At 41.6% G+C, this 20,031-nt stretch overlaps 3 protein-coding genes across 16 annotated transcripts in view; 2 read left to right on the plus strand and 1 right to left on the minus strand.

Moving 5' to 3' along the window:
* Positions 1–12,910, minus strand: part of SPATA6L (spermatogenesis associated 6 like) — a 39,646-nt gene extending 26,736 nt beyond the window's left edge. For 7 of the 11 annotated variants that reach the window (XM_084899531.1, XM_084899530.1, XM_084899532.1 and 4 more), the window contains exons 1-6: positions 12,387–12,910; positions 8,958–9,135; positions 8,732–8,776; positions 4,430–4,567; positions 971–1,019; positions 474–515 (exon numbers count right to left, since the gene is read on the minus strand). In XM_084899531.1, coding sequence (XP_084755657.1) covers positions 474–515; positions 971–1,019; positions 4,430–4,567; positions 8,732–8,776; positions 8,958–9,074 — 391 coding nt within the window. In that variant the 5' untranslated portion in view covers positions 9,075–9,135; positions 12,387–12,910. The other 4 variants (XM_084899535.1, XM_084899536.1, XM_084899528.1 and 1 more) reach the window with 4 other exon arrangements.
* Positions 4,913–7,765, plus strand: PLPP6 (phospholipid phosphatase 6; the record flags this gene model as incomplete). Its single annotated transcript, XM_084899549.1, has 1 exon — positions 4,913–7,765. One exon carries the CDS (start codon positions 4,913–4,915, stop codon positions 5,822–5,824), a length of 912 nt encoding a protein of 303 aa, XP_084755675.1. The 3' UTR covers positions 5,825–7,765.
* Positions 11,945–20,031, plus strand: part of CDC37L1 (cell division cycle 37 like 1, HSP90 cochaperone) — a 51,135-nt gene continuing 43,048 nt past the window's right edge. For 3 of the 4 annotated variants that reach the window (XM_084899542.1, XM_084899543.1, XM_084899544.1), the window contains exons 1-2: positions 11,945–12,273; positions 16,726–17,007. In XM_084899542.1, coding sequence (XP_084755668.1) covers positions 12,130–12,273; positions 16,726–17,007 — 426 coding nt within the window. In that variant the 5' untranslated portion in view covers positions 11,945–12,129. The remainder of the gene's footprint in view (positions 12,274–16,725; positions 17,008–20,031) is intronic. The other variant, XM_084899545.1, reaches the window with a different exon arrangement.

Raw genomic sequence — 20,031 nt, forward strand, 5'->3', positions numbered from 1 at the left:
TAAAAAGTGGAAAGTAGCCGGGACCGGTTTGGCTCAGTGGATAGAGCGTCGGCCTGTGGACTGAAAGGTCCCGGGTTCGATTCCGGTCAAGGGCATGTACCTTGGTTGCGGGCACATCCCCGGTAGGGGGTGTACAAGAGGCAGCTGATCGATGATTCCCTCTCATCGATGTTTCTAACTCTCTATCCCTCTCTCTTCCTCCCTGTGAAAAATCAATAAAATATATATTTTTTTAAATGGAAAGTAAAAAAACCACCAAACCCATAAAGTTACCTTTCTGAAAGAGGACAAAATGAAACATACTGGTGGCTTGCAGGGGGGGGGGGGGGGGGGGAGGTGCAGTGGGAAATAGTGAGTTTTATATAAGGGATGACTTTTAAATACCAGTCCTCATTGTGTCATGCCAAAATCCTTTAAAACTTTAAAAAAAAAAAAAAAAAAGCAAATTAGAAATGCATTTACTGGCACATTACCTGGAGACACTAGCTGTATTAATTCAAACCTGGTTAAAATGCCTACAAAAGAAAAAAAATAGATTTTAATAGTTTAGAAAATTGCCAGAATTTTTCATTAATTACTAGGTTTAAAACTGCTATAAAATCCATTTAATTCCCATTTAATTTAAACAGCACCATGGTTAGGCAGAATTAACCAGCTTTGGATTCTCAACAGTGAAATTAAATGGGACTTAAATATATTGTTCTTTTAAAAAAATAAAAAATAAACAAGTTGAATTGTACCTTCTAGTATATCCCATCTATATCTAGAAAAGAATTTGTAATTAAATTAAAAAAATGTGATTCAAATTTTACAGACTCTCTTGAATATTAACATAGATCAAACATGGAAGTATCACAACTTAGAAAATAGTAGAATTTTATATCTGTGAATTACAGACACACAATATAATAAATAGTCTCTCTATTTTGTTTGGGGGGTGGGGGGATGGGAAGGGATAAAGAGTACTTACTTTCTAAAATGTCTACTACAGCTCCAGGATCTATTGCATTTTCAAATAACTGCAGGGGGGGAAAAATGAGGAAAATAAATTTCAAAGTTTCATTAATATATACTTATAGAAATTATAGATCACATTCTTCCAAATAATTAACACACATTAAATACAGCCATATATCAATAGTATTTTAGGATTCAGCAGAAATACCTTTAACAGGTATGTGGTTAAAAGTTCAACAAATGACTATGGGATAAATTAATGAGAATTAGCAAAACAATACCAAGACCCAGGAAAATCTAAGTTAGCTGAATGTACCACATGCTCAAAATGTCATCAACTTGACCTAGCCCTACAGTTTGTTGCTAAAAGCATATCTGGCATCAACCTCAAAGAGTGTTGAATACCTAAAACACAGTCTGCATGCCACAGATATTCATAAAATGTTAACTGAATGAATGACTTATCTTGTCAAGGAATTGGTTGTGCTAAAAAACATCTACACATAAATAAAAATTCTAACTATGTGAATCACAAAAGGAAAGCTAAGTGCTAGTAGCTACACTCCCACAAAATTCAAAAATAACTAGAGAGAGGGAAAACCTCATAAGTTAAGTGTATCATGAAGCACCAGAAAATAACTGGGATACCTGTCTAGCCAACTCTCATATTTCGTCTTTCAGATTAAAAGGGCCTGGGATAGGACTGAAATAAAAGGCATACTATTTCCCTCTCCCCAAATTCTGGTGCACTATAAAAAAAAAATAAAAAATAAAAAAGTTTTCAGCAGAGTTTAATTTCAGGCTTTAAAGTTCTGGTTGAAATAGTGTTTAAACCTATGCATGGTTAAACTCTGCTCTTAATTCAAAACTAGGTCTATTTTTAACTACAAAAATGAGGCTGTCCCCTGTAATTTTTGTGTTACTGACTTGGATTTACCAAGCAAATTTGGGTGATATCACCAACACCCCCCACCCCAAACTATTTCAGCCCTTCACTTCATCTATGTCTAAGGATATCCTCAAGTATGATCTTAGGGAGTAAATGACCAACATGAACTGTTCAAACACAATGGCTCATGCAGTTTTGAGGAGTAATGTGTTTATCCAAATGCTTTAGAGCATTCAATTCTGAATAACAGATGGTCCAAGGAGAAAGGGTTTTCTCTACTTGCTGGGACAGACGCAAGAACTTGCAACAAAAGAATGGAATAGGTACAGCCAAAACTGGAGCAAACTGAAAGAAAGCTGGAATGTGAACCCAATCAGCTCACACAAGAGGGCAATTTTCAAATTTTAAAGAAAAGCATTTTAAATACAAAATATAGCATTTATTTAATTAACATTTATAAGATGAAAAACATTCCATGGTATGTCTGACTCGTAATCTCGTAAGCACAGCTTTGCAACAGAGCAATAGTGGCCTCCAGAATGTCACTCTGAGGCTCACTCTCCTCTTCTACAAGTCAAGGAGGCTGGACTAAATGACTTCAAAGTCATTTACAAATTTATCACTCTGTGCTTCTATGACTTTGTATCTTTGGGCTTCCTACAAAAAAAAAAAAAAAAAAAAAAAAGATTTTAGCCAAAACTGATTTGGCTCAGTGGATAGAGCATCAGCCTATGAACTGAAGGGTCCCGGGTTCGATTCCGGTCAAGGGCATGTACCTTGGCTGTGGGCACATCCCCAGTAGGGGCTGGGTAAGAGGCAGCTGATCAATGATTCTCTCTCATCGATGTTTCTAATTCTCTGTCCCTCTCTCTTCCTCTCTGTAAAAAATCAATAAAATATATATTAAAAAAATATTTTAAAAATATTTTATAGAAGCAAACTTAAAATTGATAACATAAGGACATTCTTTGAGGGGGGAGAGAAATAGACTAGATTTCTACCACCCACTTTTTACCACTACTAACATTTAAATGGTAGAAGTGGGCGACTTTGGATTCTAACTGTGTGTTCCAAGGTAATATCCATTTGTTCCTCTTCTTTATCATCCAACCAGTTTTGTAGACTCTATTTAAATTAATACTGTAATGTATTAAAATATTACGTACCACTCTAGCCCTTTAGGCAATCAATCCTCATCTCCTCTAGTATTCTTATGTCAAAACAGGTCATTTTTTTTTTAAAACACTGAACATTTCTAGTTGCTAATGACATCCTTCATTTTTAATTTTTTTTTTAAATATATTTTATTGATTTTTTACAGAAAGGAAGGGAGAGAGATAGAGAGCTAGAAACGTCGATGAGAGAGAAACATCGACCAGCTGCCTCTTGCACACCCCCTACCGGGGATGTGCCCGAAACCAAGGTACATGCCCTTGACCGGAATTGAACCTGGGACCTTTCAGTCCGCAGACTGACGCTCTACCACTGAGCCAAACCAGTTTCGGAAAAAACAGGTCATTTTCTGGGCATCACTATCCATACCTTTAAAAGTGATAGACCACCTGGAGCCTTCCCATACTCATCTTCTTCCCCCAAAGAACCACCTCAGTGATATTGTTTGGGGCAAAACCATCAGATTTATCAAGATTCAATAAATCAGATTAATTTCCAAATTCCAAAACAAAAACTTCAAAGGACTGTGATTGTGTGATTAATATTTCAAAGTAGGGGAAAGATTGGTCATGTTCTTGACTATCTAAAAAATAAAAGCATAATATGCTAATTAGACCAGACAGCCGAACAACCTTCCAGATGAAACTGCCACGGTGGGGGCCAAGGCAGAGGTGGTTAGGAGCAATCAGGCAGGCAGGCCAGTAGTTAAGAGCCAGTGGTCCCGGATTGCAAGTGAGATGTCCGACTACCAATTAGGCTGCAGGGATTGGGCCTAAACCAGCAGTCAGACATCCCCCGAGGGGTCCTGGATTCCGAGAGGGTGCAGGCCGGGCTGAGGGGCACCCCCTCCCTGCACACGAATTTCATGGGCCTCTAGTTTATATCATTATCATAAGTAAACCAGGTATGGCCTAAGAAAACTCAAGTCTAAGGAGGCTTTTTGTTTTGTTATAGGATTTCAGATACAGGATATAACTAATTTGGCTATAGTTTTTCTTTTTTCTTTTTTTTTTTTAGTTAAAAACAGTTTGTTTCTAAGGTCCACTAGTTTATTGATTATCCCTGTCGTAAATGCCATGCCACTGCCTCTAACATCTCCAAGAACATTCAGAAACTGTTCTCTCTGCTCCAGTTAGAAAATGCCATGGGAGTTCCCAGAATAGAAAACGTCATTGACCAGGGTGGTTAGCACTAGGCTCACAGAAACTTGGCTCTGACCTGGGCTGCAAAAGCACGTCGTCTTCCAACTAATGGTTCTGCCCCGTGCTCAGGGGCCTTCTAGCAATGTTTTAAACTGGGAAATTTACAAAACAACTCTATAAAACCTGTGTCCTTTATGAGAACCACTAACATGATCTCCAGACCGCGACATTCCCATGTCTATGTAGCAGGGAGAGAGCCAAAGATCACCTTTTGAAATCTCATCCTCTGCTGAATCATAATCGGGAACACAGAGGGGAAGCAGTTCGTCTCCAGGTACTGATTCAGGAGGTACACCCCAAGGTACACATCTTGCTTGTCAGGAAGGAACACCCCTGGGCAGGAAATCTTAAAAAGAACAAAACAAAACAAAACACACACACAAAAAAAGAGAACAGGGTTGGTTTGCTTTTACACGGGACTCTCTTTTCCCCTAACCAACAACAGACAAGGTCAAAGTTCCCCCCACGACCCCCTGATAGATGCCCCCCATCACACCCTCCCACTCCTCTGCTTCTTCCCATTGGAATGCCAGCTTCATCCCGCGTCTCCGCCAGGTGTCACAATCCTCCTCCCGCGCCTCCTCTCCCCGCCCCTCCCGGGGAGCCGTGCGGAAGCGGAAGAGGCTGCAGGGCCGGGGAGCCTGGTCGTCGGCCGTCCGGGTTTTGGGGTCCGGGCCGCTCGCCCGCCGCGATGCCGAGCCCCCGGAGGAACGCGGAGGTTCGCGCCCTGGGCGCCCTGGGCGTCTCTGCCTCCAGCAGCAGCAGCAGCAGCCCCAGCAGCCCGGCCCACGGCGGCGGCGGCGGCGGCGGCGGCGGCAGGTTCGAGTTCCAGTCCCTGCTCGGCAGCCGCGCTCCGGGCGGCGGGGAGCCCCCCGCCGGCGCCCGGCTCCGCGTGTCCGACAGCCCGGTGCACCGGCGCGGCTCCTTCCCGCTGGCGGGCGCCGCCCCCGCGCCGGCGCCCCCGCCCCCGCTGCCCGAGGAGGGCCGCCTGGACCTGAACCCGTCCTTCCTGGCCATCGCGCTGCGCTCCCTGCTCGCCATCGACCTGTGGCTGTCCAAGAAGCTGGGCGTGTGCGCCGGGGAGAGCTCGTCCTGGGGCAGCGTGCGGCCCCTGATGAAGCTGCTGGAGATCTCCGGGCACGGCATCCCCTGGCTGCTGGGCACCCTCTACTGCCTGTCCCGGAGCGACAGCTGGGCCGGGCGCGAGGTGCTCATGAACCTGCTCTTCGCGTTGCTGCTGGACCTGCTGCTGGTGTCCCTGCTCAAGGGGCTGGTCCGCAGGCGCCGCCCCGCCCACAACCAGATGGACATGTTTGTGACCCTCTCGGTGGACAAGTACTCCTTCCCCTCGGGCCACGCCACCCGGGCCGCCCTGGTGTCGCGGTTCATCTTGAACCACCTGGTGCTGGCCATCCCGCTGAGGGTGCTGGTGGTGCTGTGGGCCTTTATCCTGGGCCTGTCCAGGGTCATGCTGGGGCGACACAATGTCACCGACGTGGCTTGTGGCTTTTTTCTGGGCTACCTGCAGTACAGCGTCGTGGACTACTGCTGGCTGTCACCGCACAATGCTCCAGTCCTCTTTGTACTGTGGAGCCAACAATGAACACCGTCTTATTCGTTATGGCACCGGGGGAGATAATCAATGTTTTCCACGTGCGATCATGCTGACATAACCCAGCGGCCATCCTGCTTGACATAAACCAGCAGCCATACCACACCGCTTGGCCCTCTTAGGACATTTTCAGGCTTCCTTTGGAGTTTTAGGTGTCCCTCTTGATGGGCTGCTAGGATGAAGCCACAGCCATATTACAGAAAGAAAGAAAGAAAAAAATCCCACTATTATACATTCAACAACTGTTTGTCTCTCCAGGACAACTGCAAAGAAACCAAGCTGGAGTGATTGTAATGTTGCTGTTTTTTTTTCAAAACTGACGTCAGAAAAATTGTATTTTGTAGTGATCCTGTATGTCAATATATCACTTGTAAACTGAGCTTTGAAAAAAGAAACAGGATCTTCATTCCATGAATATACAGGCAGATAAGCTGCATACTAATCATAGTTCTTAGTTATTTAAGAGTCTAGGACATAGCTTTTTCTAGTTTATTCTCTGAAGATCCGTTATAACAGCTGGGGAGAGTTCCTCTTACTCTTGATTTTCTTGGTAAGCATCTTTAGCTTATTGTCTCTTCCATCTTTGTGGACTTGGTAGTGAGAAGAGAGATTATAGTACATATCTTTCTTTTACCTCTTCAAAAGATCTTTACATTTACATTTAGTTCCCACTATTCTCTAATATTATCTTTTAGCATTCAGAGAACAAGACAGGAACTTACTTGAAGAAGATGCACTTAAAGACGTGCGTATCTATAGTCTCGAGGAAAAAAAAAAAAAAATGGCCTTACACAGAAAAGATAAGCTACTGAGATGGCCAGGGGGAACTGAGAGTTTGGGGGTTGCTAACCACATACTACTAGTATGTCAATGGACCAGTATGGCAAGAGATGGGGCCCTGCTACCTGTCATCTCTACTGAATTAAAAAAAAAAAAAAAAGTGTTCCTCCACTGAGGTAATAAAATGGGAAAATAATGTGACTCTTTGCAATGCAAAAGTGTGAGCTTTTCCATATATACCATAAGGACGACCTTGTGTATCAATAGTTTTTCATATGGAATTCTGTTTCCCTATGCACAGCACACTAAGTAACAGTATTTCATTTGAAATGAATCAGAGGAGTCTGCTGCTATGCAAGGTACAACTGACTCCTAAATTTACATTGACCTTTACATTTAAAGCAGTTTATTCATGGTGCCTCCCCCAAATCACAAGAGCCAAGACCACCGTATATAGAGTGGACTCTGCTCATTATCCTTTGACCAAGAAAAACTGAAAGGGTAAGCTTTAAATGCTTCTCTACTTAAAGATAAGAAACTTTAAGAACCTTTGACCAGTTGTTTTGACATTTATAAATAGAATGGATTATAACTGATGTGCCGTATACTAGTAGAGGGGAACATAGGAATCTGGAGAATGGTTGTCACAAGTAGTCTATGATTGGGTGAAAACAAATTTTCTGAGTGTGAGAGGCACACTGAGAGAGGAATAGCTACTCTTCAAAATAAAAGAGTAGCTTTTTCAAATAAAATTTTCATTCCCACATCTGAACACAGACTACCTCTTCACTTGCTGAAGCATTAAGTAGTTTGCTTTGTTGTTTAATCTTAGAGGGATCCTTTACTTTAATGGCAACAATATTCAAGGCCAGATATTTGGAAGCCTGACATTTCTTGCAGTGTCCACAAGTCTGAATATTAGAGGCTCAAAATTAGGCTTACCTCTGGTTACTGGCTATATATAGTTCTGGAATTCCCTATCTTAGTTGCTGGGGCCTAGTTTGCTGGCTATAAGCACAAATCAACTCACCTTGTATTTGGAGGATTCTAAGTACCGTAGGGTAGAAAACTGATTTCACTGTTAATTGTATACGGAGGAATGCCTTTTAAAAATGAAAATAAAATTAACCAATAATGTTGAATGAAATGAAAGTGTTTAATTTTTGCCTCGATGAAGAGGAAGACTGATTTATCACTCAGCTTCTCAAGAATCCCTTCACCTTGCTACACACTTTGAGAGCTCGAAATTGATATTGCATGGCTGATACAGCCTGGTTCTGTTTGCCGTCAAAGTGGAACATCCAGGAAATTCTGCTCTTTATTTTGTAGCCGCGTGTGTAATGAAACTGCATTTGTCAACTGTATAGAGACTAACCGTATTTTCCACAGCCATAACCTGTGTGGTGTTTTTGCTTGTAATCATGGCCAGGAGAGAAGCCCCTACAAGTGAGGAGGCAAAGCTGCAGACAGCCTGTCACTACAGATGGAAGGATCGGAAAACGGGAACTGAAATAAGAGGAATAACTGACCCCAAATAGGAACAATGGAGTCACTTTCCCACAGGATCTCACTTAAGCAAGCAAGATTCAGTGGATAATTATAAAACAGTTGATTGATTTCCCCTTTGGAATTAGCAAACAAGAGCTAATAGGGGAAATAGCTTTGAAATATTTTACTGGTTCCTAGAAGGGAAAAATTATCAGGAAGTGATGGGGCTTTATAAAAGAAAATTCTAACCTGGTTATTTAAGAGATTTTTAAACCTTTCCCAAATCTTTATCCTGCAAATAAAATAAAATAAAATAAAATAAAATCCTTCTTGGACTTAATACAGGGTTATTTTTAAAGAACAGAAATTTTCAGGATAAAGCTAAGAAACAAGTGGCTTTAAGGAAGGGGGAGGAAAGTGGGAAGAGGTTGAGCTGAAGTAAAGGTCAGGAAGTCAGGGAAGACCAGTGTGGAAAATCGCAGAGACACAGTACTATTTGTTCCAAAAGAAGATGATGTCTGTGTGGTGGATGGGAGGGGGTGGTGGGAATGACCAGGGACCATTTCAGAACCTGGGGGAAGAGCAGGAGTTGGGGGCCAGGGGAGGGGGAGGTTCGTTGATCTTTCTTACCGCCCGGATCTGCAACTCCACCACCACCTCCAGAGGCATCGTTCCCTGCGTGGGCGAAAGGACCGGAATGAAAAGATCCTTTCGTGCTGAGCCTAGGACCGATCTTTCTTAGTTTAGTTCAATCCCCGGGGCAAATGTCCCCAGCAGCTTCCCAGCCCCCACCACCCCTCCTACCCCCATCTGTTCCCCAGTGCCCAGGTTCCCTCCCACCCGGACGGGGTCTCACACAGCCGGAGCAGGAGCTAAGGCTTCCAGAAGGCGGAAGCGTCGCGTTGCCATGGAAACTCAAACTCGCAACCTTCCACCTTAGAACGCCAGCGAGGTCTAAGGCGCAGGCGTGCATGCACGTCTTCAATGCTCAGCTAGGAAATCCCGGTCCCAAGGTCCGCTCGCCAGACTGTACGCTAGAGGGAGAGAAGGGCCAGGTACTGAGGAGATGGTGGCCAGGTGACGAGATGCTAAGGGCCCTGGTTCCCTTTACACCAAATGCTGACAGTGTCCATCTACAAGTGGATGTGGCCCTGGCCGGTGAGCGTGGGCACGTGCACCCCGTGAGGTCGACGGTTTGATTCCAGGTCAAGGGCACTTATCTGGGTTGGAAATTCATTCCTGGCCCCTGTTGGGGTGTTTGTGAGGGAGGAAACCAATTCATGTCTCTCACATAGATGTTTCCGTTAACATAGCATTCTGTCCCTAAAGGTACTCTCTTGTTTATGAAATGTTATGTCCTCATGTTTGGTTTGGAAAGTACACACTGTCAGTAAGAAATTCAACGTGTGCTATTTAGAAATATAAGGATAATTTTTAAAGAGGTTTTTTTAAAAAAGGTATCCCGCTTTAGCCACAATAGAAATTGTCAGTCTCTCTTTTGGGGGCTTAACAATGAATTATATTATCTCCCAATGGGTAGTTGGGAACCAGGCTTACACTGCAAAAATCCTCAGTGGTGGCAGGCAGGGCAAGAGTTATTAACCAGTAGGGAAAATTGCATTTCCTCATCTCCTCCCCTCCCCCCATTCACTGTATTTAACAGATAAAAATTAAGGGAATGGCTGCTTCTAGCAAATTGGAAAAATCTGGTAGGGCCAATGCTGACTCTAAACATATTTAATTGTGATGAGTCATTTATTATTAATATTTTGTATTGGAGATTTATATAATTGCAAAATGCAAGTGCAAAAAGATGTCTTGAGACAAAAATTAGGTATTCATTTGGTAGTTGGAGTTCCTTTCCCTGGAAGGGAAAAACTGAGTATGATGAAGAAGATGATGAAGAAGGGTATATATTGTGTCCTTATCCAATCCTAGGTGCTCTGTCTACAGATCAAAAGGTACATAAGTGGGTGGTTGACTCCCTACAGTATCCAGAGCACTGATTTGTCAGCTCATAACAGCTTGCTGGCATGCAGACAAGTACAGTGATATATGAGGAACGGACCTGTGTTGAACCTTACAAGTGAGTCATCATCAACACCACAGCTAAGTCATCAAGGAGAGTGAGAGTCAAACAAATGAATAAGTGGTCAGAGACAAAATGGGATGAATCAGTCTTTTTTTATATATATATTTTATTGATTTTTCACAGAGAGAAAGAGAGAGGAATAGAGAACTAGAAACATCGATGAGAAACATCGATCATTTGCCTCCTGCACACCCCCGACTGGGGATGTGCCAGCAACCAAGGCACATGCCTTTAACCTGAATTGAACCCGGGACCTTTCAGTCCGCAGACCGACGCTCTATCCACTGAGCCAAACCGGTTTTGGCTATTTTACTATTGTTAAAAGACTGATACTATCCCATTTTAAAGTTCTACAAATGGGAACTTAGGTTGGCTTTTTTTCTTGCCACACACACACACACACACACAAAAAAAAAATGCTGCAGTAAATCATTGTAGATAAATCATTGCGTAGTAGTACAAAAATAACTGCTGGATAATTTCCTGGTAATGAAATTGCAGAATCAAAGCACTAATCTTCTGATATAGTCAAATTGCCCCTCCCCAAAAGGTTACACAAACATTTTCTCTAAGAGCATTTCCTCACATCTTGTCAACACTGTATTGACTGACTTCAACGGTTTTCCAGTCCAATAGATTGGGGGGGGGGGATGATGTCTCCTTTTTATGAGTCTCTATAATTATGAGGACAGCAATACCTGATTGCTCAATGTGCACATCTTCAAGTCAGATTCCCTAGACCCATGGTCGGCAAACTGAGGCTCACGACCCACATGCGGCTCTTTGGCCTCTTCCACAAAATACCACCGGCCTGGGCGAGTCTATTTTGAAGAAGTGGCGTTAGAAGTTTAAATTTAAAAAATGTGGCTCTCCAAAGAAATTTCAATCGTTGTACTGTTGATATTTGGCTCTGTTGACTAATGAGTTTGCCGACCACTGCCCTAGGCTAATCCTAGTTTTTAGCCTTAATGTGTGTAACCTTGGGCAATTTGGGTCTATAGAGAGTAAATCTTTAAGTTTAAACGAGATACGAAGGAATACAGGAAGCCCTCCCTGTCCGTTTGCAATCAGTGATACTCGTCTAAATTTTTTTTTTAAAGCCGAGCTTGGTCCAGTACTTCACCTTCGGTGTCTTCCTCTTAGCCAAGCCTCGCAGAACTCGTGCAGCTTGCAACACGAGAGGAAAGTTGGCTCTGCTTTTCAAAATTCTACCCCCGACCCTCGCTTCAGGAATACTGGTTTACATTCAGGTGACCAAACGTCCCGCTTTTGGCGGGGCAGTCCCGATTTTGAACAATTTGTCCCGCGGCTTCTTAAAAAAAAAAAAAAAAAAAAAAAAAAAAAAAAAAAGTCCCGATTTTTGGAAAGACTTGCAAAAATCGGGACTTTTTTAAAACGCCGCGGGACGCGGGACAAATTGTTGAAAATCGGGACTGTCCCGCCAAAAGCCGGACGTCTGGTCGCCTTCGTTCACTTTGTAGAGCTATGAGTTGCAGATATTAAACAAGTGAACGCTCCCTGGCCGAAGCACCACCCGGCAGGCGCCCAGGACCCCCTGCTTACAGCGCCGCAGACACTAGACCCCCAGCGCCCTTAGCAGTGTGTCGGCAGCGAGGAAAACTGCAGAGAACCAAGCTTTAAAAAGGATGAGGACTCCCAGCGCCAACCCTCAACCAGCAGCCGCCCGGACTCACCTCCCTCCCACGGCCCCGCCCCCTCAAACCGGAAGTAGCGTCCCTAATCCCGTCCGTCGAGTTCCGCCGTCCGCCGGCGGCGCGGGGGCCCGGCCTAGCGTGGGGCGTGCGTCGGCGTCGCAGCCCCCAGAGGGATTCTGGGTAACGGCCCCGGCCGGCTGGGCGGCTGGCTGGCTGGCTCGGCGCAGCGGGTCTCTCCCTCTCGCCGGGTCGGTGTGCGGTAGGGCCCGGGGCAGCCAGGCATGGAGCAGCCATGGCCGCCTCCAGGACCTTGGAGTCTCCCTCGGACCGAGGCTGAGGCGGAGGAAGAGAGCGACTTGGACGTGTCTCCCAGTTCCCCCCGCTGCCCGCAACTGCCGGGCGGCGGCGGCGGCGGCGGCGCGCAGGTGAGAAGGGGGGCCCCTGTCTGCGAGCAGAAGGGGAGGTGCAGTCCCCAGGCTCCCGGAGTCCCCCGGCTTCCCGACCCTGCTGGGCGCCCTGCTCTGCGCTGCCACCTCACCGGCTGGGGCCGAGCGCCCGGTGCCATCGCCCCGCTATGGGAGCATCTTCTGAAGGCGGGGAAGCGGGGCTGGACCTGCGTGTCTTAACCTCCGCCTCTCCTCCCCACGCCCTTTCACCTTGGCTGGTACTTCCTCACCCCTTGAAAGACGTTCCTCCCCCTTTCCCCCCCCCAGAACGCTCTCCTGACAGCACCCTAGATTGGGGGGCGGCTCATCATGCGGTAACATTGACCCTTTGTCCTCTGGTGCGTGGCTTTATCCGAGCATTTTGTTCTGTTGGAAGGTTCTAATGTGTGTGTGTGCAATAGTTTATCATTAGGAACAGTAACCGGTGGCATTCCAGCAATTCGCTGAGCCCCTCACTTAGAAAGGTTTCTCTATCCACATGTACGGGTGTGACATCTGAAAACAAATTCAATGTCGCGTTGGAGGCTGGCCTCCATCTCTCCCATTCGCGTGACCATTTTACCCCTTACGGTTGTTTTATTTTTTAGTTTTGCTTCACATCATTCTCCAGCCAAAAAAAAAAAAAAAAAAACACAGAGGCTCACGTTTTTGCCTTTTGCTTATTAAAACTTCTTCCTGGGATTCCTGATGGATGCTACGCGTGGTTTTCACCCCAGCATTCCTCCCTCTGAAACTTTTATCTACATGTGATGTACCATTTAGGATTTTTTTCTTAATAAAGGGCTTGCAGACGCATATCATCTTGTCCTGGTTTTCCTCCTAACCTGAGTGTGTTTTGAACGTGTATTACAGGATCGCAGACTGGACACTTAATAGGTATCTGCTTTCTAGGTTTCGTGCAGAATGGAATTCCTAAGGGCTTAATTGAAGTAATACAGTTTTTCTCTAAACTCATCTTGCAAGCTGTTAACCAAAACGAGCCATTTGCGTCGTTTGTCACTAACAGTAGGGTCGTCGATCCTATGCCCAGCTCATGGAGTTGGCTTCAGAACGAGAAAAATGCTGTTTCATAACACAGACTGTACTTTGGCCAGCCAGTCACTGGGAAAGTGCGAGACATTTTTTAGGAGGACAGAGTGAGAATTGATAGGTCAGTACTCACCCTCTAATTATGGGTCACTGGTGTCATCTTTGTATACAAAGTGTGTTATGTAACTGCATAATGAATGTGTTACAGAGAGGAAAAAAGAATGAACAGCAGCTGCCATCGTCAATTTTGAAGGCATATGGAGAGGATAGAAGAAGAATTTTAGTGCATTGTGGTTGAATCCCAAGAGTAACCTAAGAGAAACTTAATATAAAAAATATCTCTATATTAATTTTTGCTCATACACTTGGGTTTATAAGCTTATTTAGCAGAAATGGATTTTAGAAGCAAAGTGCCTTGTCTTCTTCAATAAAAAATTATTTCCCTGAGATCATGTTGCTTGTTAGTGGTAGAAATTAAAACCAAAATCCACCCTGACTCTTAGTACAGTCTCATTTTCCCCCACCTACTGCAGTGCCCATCCTGTGATGTAATGTAAAACTATTTGGCTGAAACTACCTTGAATACTGTTAATATTTGTAAAGTGACTACTAATCCTAAATTAGTTCACATGTTATAACCTGTTTATTTGTCTTGCTGGCTTTAGGATTTACCTTTTGGATTGGAATATTCAGAAACAATAAAATGTATAATTCAATTTGTAAACATTGTACAATCTTTATAAAAATAGCTTTGGTTCAATTTTATGGAATTTGGGGAATCTAGACATCTTAGTGTTATATATGATGTCTAATCCTGGATGTAATATTATACATCACATATAATTATTTTAGAATTATACATTACATATAACATATAGCGTTTTGGAATTTAAAGATAAAGTTAGACTTAATGTTCAAGTTTCTTTTTTTTTTTTTAATATATTTTATTGATTTTTTTACAGAGAGGAAGGGAGAGAGACAGAGAGCCAGAAACGTCGATGAGAGAGAAAAATCGACCAGCCGCCTCCTGCACATCCCCCATCGGGGATGTGCCCGCAGCCAACGTACATGCCCTTGACCGGAATCGAACCCGGGACCTTTCAGTCCACAGACCGACGCTCTACCACTGAGCCAAACCGGTTCTGGCTCAAGTTTCCTTTTCAATTTGCTGTTAATTGAATTTATGTTTAATGTCCCTTTAAAATCTCAATATGTTCACAGATAAAATACGACTTTTTATTTAGTCATCTCAATACATGTTGCATAGTTTGTTCAAATACCCAAACGTCTGTATAGTCTGCAGAGAAGAATTTAAACATAAATCATTTTTAGAATTTAGAGATAAGATTTCTATGTTTAAGAAATTACTTAAGCATCTGAGGTCTTGGTCCCCAGCATATGTTGTCAGTTTGGTTCAAATAAAATCTTACAAAAATTCAAAACAAAAAAAAAGAGAGAAAAGAAATGACTTGAAAATTTGCTACCACATAATTTGAAAATGCTCTATCTCTTTGTATATATCTTCTTCCTTAGTATATCTTTGTCTTTTCTTACAGTATAAATTTTATAGCTTAAATTTTCTTTTCCTGGCTCCTCCTTAAAGCATAGCTAGTCTGCACTTCTTGATTCTATTCTAAGATAGCAAAAAATAAAAATAACACTTTAATTGGTTAGAGTCATGTGGTGCCTGGGCTCCGAACCTGCTAAATAATTAAAACATCTGAATCACAACCATGCCCACATTTGCCCCAATAGAAATCTAAGATTGCCTTGAAGACTCGTCTAGCAAGTAAGGACCTTATATGCTACTTGCCTCAGAATTCTTTACCACCACTAATCTATTCCATGAAGTGAGGAGTCATTTATTCAGCTAAGATGTGTTATTCTAGCTCCTAAAGAAGCAGAGAGTTGGTTAAACAAATAAGCACAATGTTGTGTGAAAACACCAGGATGGAAGTATGCATAACTTGGGTGGAGGGGGAAGGGATGAGAGAAAATTGAGGAATGTAATGCCAGAACCTGGATTGGAGGTAGGAGTTTGGTGGGGCATGAGGGAAGGGGGTTGCCACATTGAAGGGGTGGAGGAAAAGAATAAGCAAAACTGAAAACAAACTGAAACCAAGTCCAGAGAGATAATAGGGAGTGAAATCATGAGGGACAATGCCATGTCACAGAGGGTACACTTTTCCCCAAGACTCTAAGAATGAGTAAAATTATCAGATTTAGTTTTTGGAGAGATCACTCAGGTCTAGCAGAGAAGAGAATGGCTTGAGATGAGAAAGGGTGTATTTATATAATAGTGATGCAAATAAGGGAACAGATTGGAATAAAATTACTCTGAATTTCTAGTTTAATATTGATCTACATTTTAGCCAAAAAATCATATAGAATGTGCCTTCAACTCATACAGCTGTAGACTAGAAGGCACCCATCTCATGTAGGAGTTCGGTAAATATTAAAGCTCATTACTATTGCTTCTAACTGGGAACAGAATCGCCAGAGTGGGCCAGTTGGCTTTTTAAATAACTTTACCTGTTTTGATTAGGATTAAGTTAAAGGTTATCTATTTGATATGGCCAGTTATAAATAGAAATTGCCAATAAGAACTCAGATTGCCAAGGATTTGGATAATATAGAAGGAAATTAGAAACTAATAAATCATTACTTTTATTTTTTTTTGTTTTTTTTTGTTTGTTTGTTTGTTTTTTTTGTTTTTTAATAGAGAAGATTATGAGTTTTTTTTTTTTTTTTTTTTTTTTTTTTAAATATATTTTATTGATTTTGTACAGAGAAGAAGGGAGAGAGATAGAGATCGATGAGAGAGAGTCATCGATCAGCTGCCTCTTTCACACCCCCTACTGGGGATGTGCCCGCAACCAAGGTACATGCCCTTGACCGGAATCGAACCCGGGACCCTTCAGTCCCCAAGCCGACGCTCTATCCATTGAGCCAAACCGGTCTCGGCTAAATCATTACTTTTAAATAAAAGGTTCTTTGCAATGAATAACTTGAAGAGCAAAATTCTAAAGGTCTTGTTTTTAGCATGTTGAGTGATAAGTTGAACTAGATTTAAGCTTTTATTCTCTTTCTGCTATTTCAGATGATAAAGACAAAAAAAAATGTTTGTTGTACACCAGCTACTGTTTATCTGTGCCAGTTGCCAGGCTTCTCGTTGCAGTTAGTGTTTTGGGGAGAGGCACAGATTAAAAAGAAGCTTACTGGTAGAGTCTAGTTGATGAAACAAGGCCCATAATATTAAAATGTAACTGCATACACAGAAGGTTTGGATACCTATGCACCAGAAACATTGTACAGAAATTCTTGACTAAAAGAAAATTGAACTGTGCTATTTAAACATTCCCAATGCCTTCTTCTTTCTTACAAAAATTATTTTTCATCCAGATGTATAGCCATGGGATTGAAATGGCTTGCCAAAAGCAGAAAGAGTTTGTGAAGAGCTCTGTGGCATGCAAATGGAACCTTGCTGAAGCTCAGCAGAAACTTGGTAGCTTAGCACTGCATAATTCTGAGTCCTTGGATCAGGAACATGCCAAGGCACAAACAGCAGTATCAGAACTGAGGCAACGCGAAGAAGAATGGCGGCAGAAAGAAGAGGCTCTAGTACAAAGAGAGAGAATGTGTCTATGGAATGTGGATACCATTAGCAAGGATGTTTTTAATAAGGTATGACCTTTTTTTTTGCACTGTAATCAAAGAAGAAAAGAACAGTATTTGTACAAACCTTTGTGCATATTTGGTAGCAAAAACAACAGAATCCTATAATCAGTATTTGTTTTGACAGTTTATGAAAAGTGCTTGTTATAGAAACCTGAATTCCCAGTTGTGTCTAATGTGGATAGTTCTTAATACAAATATATGGCTGCAGCATAGCACCTGAATATAAGTGTGGGCTCTGGAATCAGACTGCCTCAAATCTTAGCTTTGTTACATGCTTGTTGGGACCTTGGGCAAGTCACTTAACATCTCTAAGTCTCAGTTTCCTCAATTTTATGGGATTGGTATGAAGACTAAATAGGGTAATGTCTTAAAAGCAAGTAGCATGGGGCCTATCAGGTGGTAAAGCTAAGGTTTTACAAGCGCTTTCTAATGTTGCTGTGTCGTAAGTTTGCTATTAGTTTTGTAACACTAATGTATAGTTGCTGGATTTACTAAATAAAGTTTTTACCACTGTTATTTTTTTTTAGTAGTGAAAGGACTAGTATATTATTTATGCCAAGTTAGTAGTTTATTAAGAGAGATTTTCTATTTCTACTGGATTATGTAGGCCTTATTCTTTTACTTTTATATCTGAAATAGATATGGGTAATGAATGCCAGCCATTTTCAGCTAGTATGTAAAGTATTCTTTGTATTTTTACTAACCTTTTCAAGCTTCAAGGATAGACTGCTCATTCTTGTCTAAGTTCACATTAATTTATCTTTAACTGTCATTATTCTTTAGACTTCTCAATCTATAGTTACTTGTTTCTGTTCTGGCATTCACTCTCAACACACCCTTTTAAGAACTCTTAATATCCTTCCCCTACATCAGCTCTAGTTCTGCTACAGCAATAAGTAATATACATAGGTAAATAATACCACTAGCACTATCAGTACTTTATTCTTTAATTCAGAAAAATTATGAATTCAGCAACATGCTTTTTGTAAAAAACAACAAAAAACACATAAATATGTAAAATAGAATTGTAAGGCTTCCTTCGCTAGCTGTTACATTTCACAGAGGTAACACTGGTAACAGTAAGTTATATCTTTCTAGACTATTTTTGTACTTTAGTAATTTATATATTTTTCCTCCCCCACAATGGGATCACTCTTCATCTTAATAGTTTGCTATGTTAGTATATATTGTTGTAAAGGGTATGTCTTCTAAAGTGTTATTTTATTTCTGGTTTGCATTTATACCCTAAACTATTAAAAATAATTTTCTTCTTCCAGAGAGAATGGTCGAAATAATGTTTCTTTGCTTATAAAGTTAATGTCTCTTAATACAGTGGTCACAAATTTTCATTTGTCTCTCCTTTTAATTGTTTTTTTTAAACTTAGGTTTTAACAAGGCCTACCTTTATACCACACATTAATTAGGACTATTTTTATGTTCCAGTCATTTGCTCAAAATCACACATTGATTTTGTCTGGGAGCTTGAGACTTGAGAGGATTGGTCTAGATCTGCGCTGTCCAACTCGATAGCCACAAGCCACATGTGCTATTGAGAGCTTGAAATGTGGCTAGTCCGAATTGAGATTTGCTGTAAGTGTAAAATACACACCAGATTCCAATGATTTAGTACCAAAAGAAGTAAAATATTTCATTAATTTTTTGTATTGCTTACCTATTGAAATTATATGCTGGATATGTTGGGTTCAATTAATGTTATTTATCTGTTTCTTTATGCTTTTAAATGTGGCTAATAGATATCTTTAAATTATATTTGTGATGGATTATATTTCTACTGGACAGTGCTGGTCTAGATAGCAGAGTATATAAAGAAAAGATGCTTTCATTTTGAAATATATAAACTTGTGTGCTTATTTATTATAAACTGCAGGGGAGCTAGTTTGCAATTTTCATTTTTGGCAGTGGTGATCTCAAGGTTTAAATGCAACCACAGAATGTTCTGCAAAATTATCTGCCATTTTTTCTGGCCAAATACAAACTTCATTTGGGTCTGTTTTATGTCTTATTTCATAAAAAATAAGCACTTCTTAAATATAAATTTGTACTTGATTTCAGAATCAAACTGTTTGACTTCATCTAAAAAATGTTTACAACAAAGGTCTATTTTAGGTTTGTGTATTATCAAAGAATTCTAATAGATATATTTTGTTTTCTATATACTTTGAATTTTGGGATTTATATTCAGCAAGAGCTCCAAAGATTAGTCTAAAGCAGTGACTTTCAACCATAAGAATTTTTAAAACATTCAGTACCTTACTATTTAGACAGGGACACTGACCTCTTTTCCCTTCGATTGTAAAAAAAAATGACAATAGCCAAAACAACTATAGCTGTCTGGTATGTCTTGAACCATAAATATATATAGGTCATATAATAGTTAGTTGCATCTTATTGGTCATATCACATAATAAGGTGTCTCTTGGTACCAGAAATATTACATATATATATATATATATATATATATATATATATACACACACACACACACACACACACACACACACACGCACACACACGCCTAATATGCAGATGTTCCCACGGGAGTTTGACCTGTAGTTTGATTGCTCGCTATGACGTGCACTGACCACCAGGAGGTGGCACGGAATAAAGGGAGACCCTGGCCGGCAGCCAGAAGGCCCCATTCGGCCCTGATCACCAGCCAGGCCTGAGACCCTACCCATGCATCAATTTCATGCACTGGGCCTCTAGTCTTTACATAAAAATTTAGGTGCCTGAATTTTTTTTTAATTTTATTTTAGAGGATGTTTATTAAAGCTAGGGACAATGAAACAAGGAAGGGCTGGGAAAATAAGCTTAGGTTGAGCTGCTTTAGCTCACCAAGAAGTCAGAAAAGCCCTGGCCAGGGTGTTCAGTGGTTAGAGCGTTGGCCAGCACACAGAGTCTTGGGTTCAATTCCTGGTTAAGAGCACATACTTGGGTTTTGAGTTTGCTCCCCAAACCTGGTCAAGGTACGTGCTCAAGGCAACAGTCGATGTGTGTCTCTCACATCGA

The sequence above is a fragment of the Pipistrellus hanaki genome, assembly GCF_964339955.1.
Source record: "Pipistrellus hanaki genome assembly, chromosome: 11".
NCBI classification, from domain to species: Eukaryota; Metazoa; Chordata; class Mammalia; order Chiroptera; family Vespertilionidae; genus Pipistrellus; species Pipistrellus hanaki.